The sequence below is a fragment of the Austrofundulus limnaeus genome, unplaced genomic scaffold (assembly GCF_001266775.1).
Source record: "Austrofundulus limnaeus strain Quisiro unplaced genomic scaffold, Austrofundulus_limnaeus-1.0 Scaffold3102, whole genome shotgun sequence".
Taxonomy (NCBI): domain Eukaryota; kingdom Metazoa; phylum Chordata; class Actinopteri; order Cyprinodontiformes; family Rivulidae; genus Austrofundulus; species Austrofundulus limnaeus.
In genome coordinates this window covers 7,555-8,988 of record NW_013955504.1, presented here as the reverse complement: position 1 = coordinate 8,988, position 1,434 = coordinate 7,555, and the positions used below count along the sequence as shown (strand labels likewise).

The window sequence follows — 1,434 nt, the reverse complement described above, 5'->3', positions numbered from 1 at the left end:
GGTCCTGGTCCTGGTCCTGGTCCTGGTCCTGGTCCTGGTCCTGGTCCAGGTCAGATGAACTGGTTCCTTCTGGTCAAACTGAATGGTTTGTCACAGTTTTAAATAAAACGTTTGGGTCTGATGTGGAGAAACAAGTGGCAAAGCTTTTCGTTATCACAAATTAAATGTTTTTGTTTATGAGTGGCTGACAAAGATGAAATGTTTTGTTCCTAAAAGATGAAACAGGTCTTTGAGAGCCGTGCAGACTCAGAACCCAGCTGGGTCTCATGGTTTGGTTTGTGTTCAGTCAGTGACTCTTTCTTCTTGTCTTTGTGTAAAAGCTGCCAGGACACCTGTCAGGTACCATCCTTCTGTCTCTCCTGTCTTAGTTTCATGCAGCTGCTGCAGCAGGAAGCTCTGCAGAGCATGACTTTCTATCAGTGCAGATGTTTTCATGTAACTCTCAGATATGTTATCTGTAAACCCTGCTGACTGAAGCAGAGGATTCTTCAGCTTCCTGTCAGACTGTAGAGCTCATCAACCCCTCTCTGCAGTGGTGGTGACCCTGGAGCCTCTGGTCGGAGCTGAAACCTACGTCAACGGGAAGCAGATCACTGACGCTGTCGTCCTGAAACAAGGTGCGACCCTCAGAGGGGATTCAAACCAGCAACTGTGACTTCACCCTGTTTGAACTTGTGCCTTCAGCTCAGTCTGTCCATCCCTGTTGCCAGGCAACCGCATCGTGATGGGGAAGAACCACGTGTTCCGCTTCAACCACCCGGAGCAGGCCCGGCTGGAGAGGGAGCGCAGCGCCACGGCCGAGCAGCAGGAGGAGCCAGAGGACTGGAACTACGCCCAGAAGGAGCTGCTGGAGAAGCAAGGCATCGACATCAAGCTGGAGATGGAGAAAAGGTCTGAGAGAACCTCCCCTGATACTTCCTGTTTCCTGTTTTATTTATCCTTTCCTCTGATACTTCCTGCTTCCTGTTTTATTTATACTTTCCTCTGATACTTCCAGTTTCCTGTTTTATTTATACTTTCCTCTGATACTTCCTGTTTCCTGTTTTATTTATACTTTCCTCTGATACTTCCTGTTTCTATTTATATTTCCTCTGATACTTCCTGTTTCCTCTTTTATTTAGTATACTTTCCTCTGATACTTCCTGTTTCCTATTTTTATTTATCCTTTCCTCTGACACTTCCTGTTTCCTGTTTTATTTATACTTTCCTCTGATACTTCCTGTTTCCTCTTTTATTTATACTTTGCTCTGATACTTCCTGCTTCCTATTTTTATTCATCCTTTCCTCTGACACTTCCTGTTTCCTGTTTTATTTATACTTTCCTCTGATACTTCCTGTTTCCTGTTTCTATTTATCCTTTCCTCTGATACTTCTGGTCTCCTGTTTTTATTTATCCTTTCATCTGATACTTCCTGTTTCCTGTTTCTATTTATC

At 44.4% G+C, this 1,434-nt stretch overlaps 1 protein-coding gene across 1 annotated transcript; it reads left to right on the top strand.

The window, feature by feature from the left end:
• Positions 1–533: 533 nt before the first annotated feature.
• On the top strand, positions 534–891 carry LOC106511699 (kinesin-like protein KIF1C; the record flags this gene model as incomplete). Its single annotated transcript, XM_014000444.1, is given in 2 exon segments — positions 534–617; positions 711–891. Coding segments are annotated over 2 exon segments (265 nt in total), but the record flags the coding sequence as incomplete, so codon positions are not given.
• Positions 892–1,434: the final 543 nt, after the last annotated feature.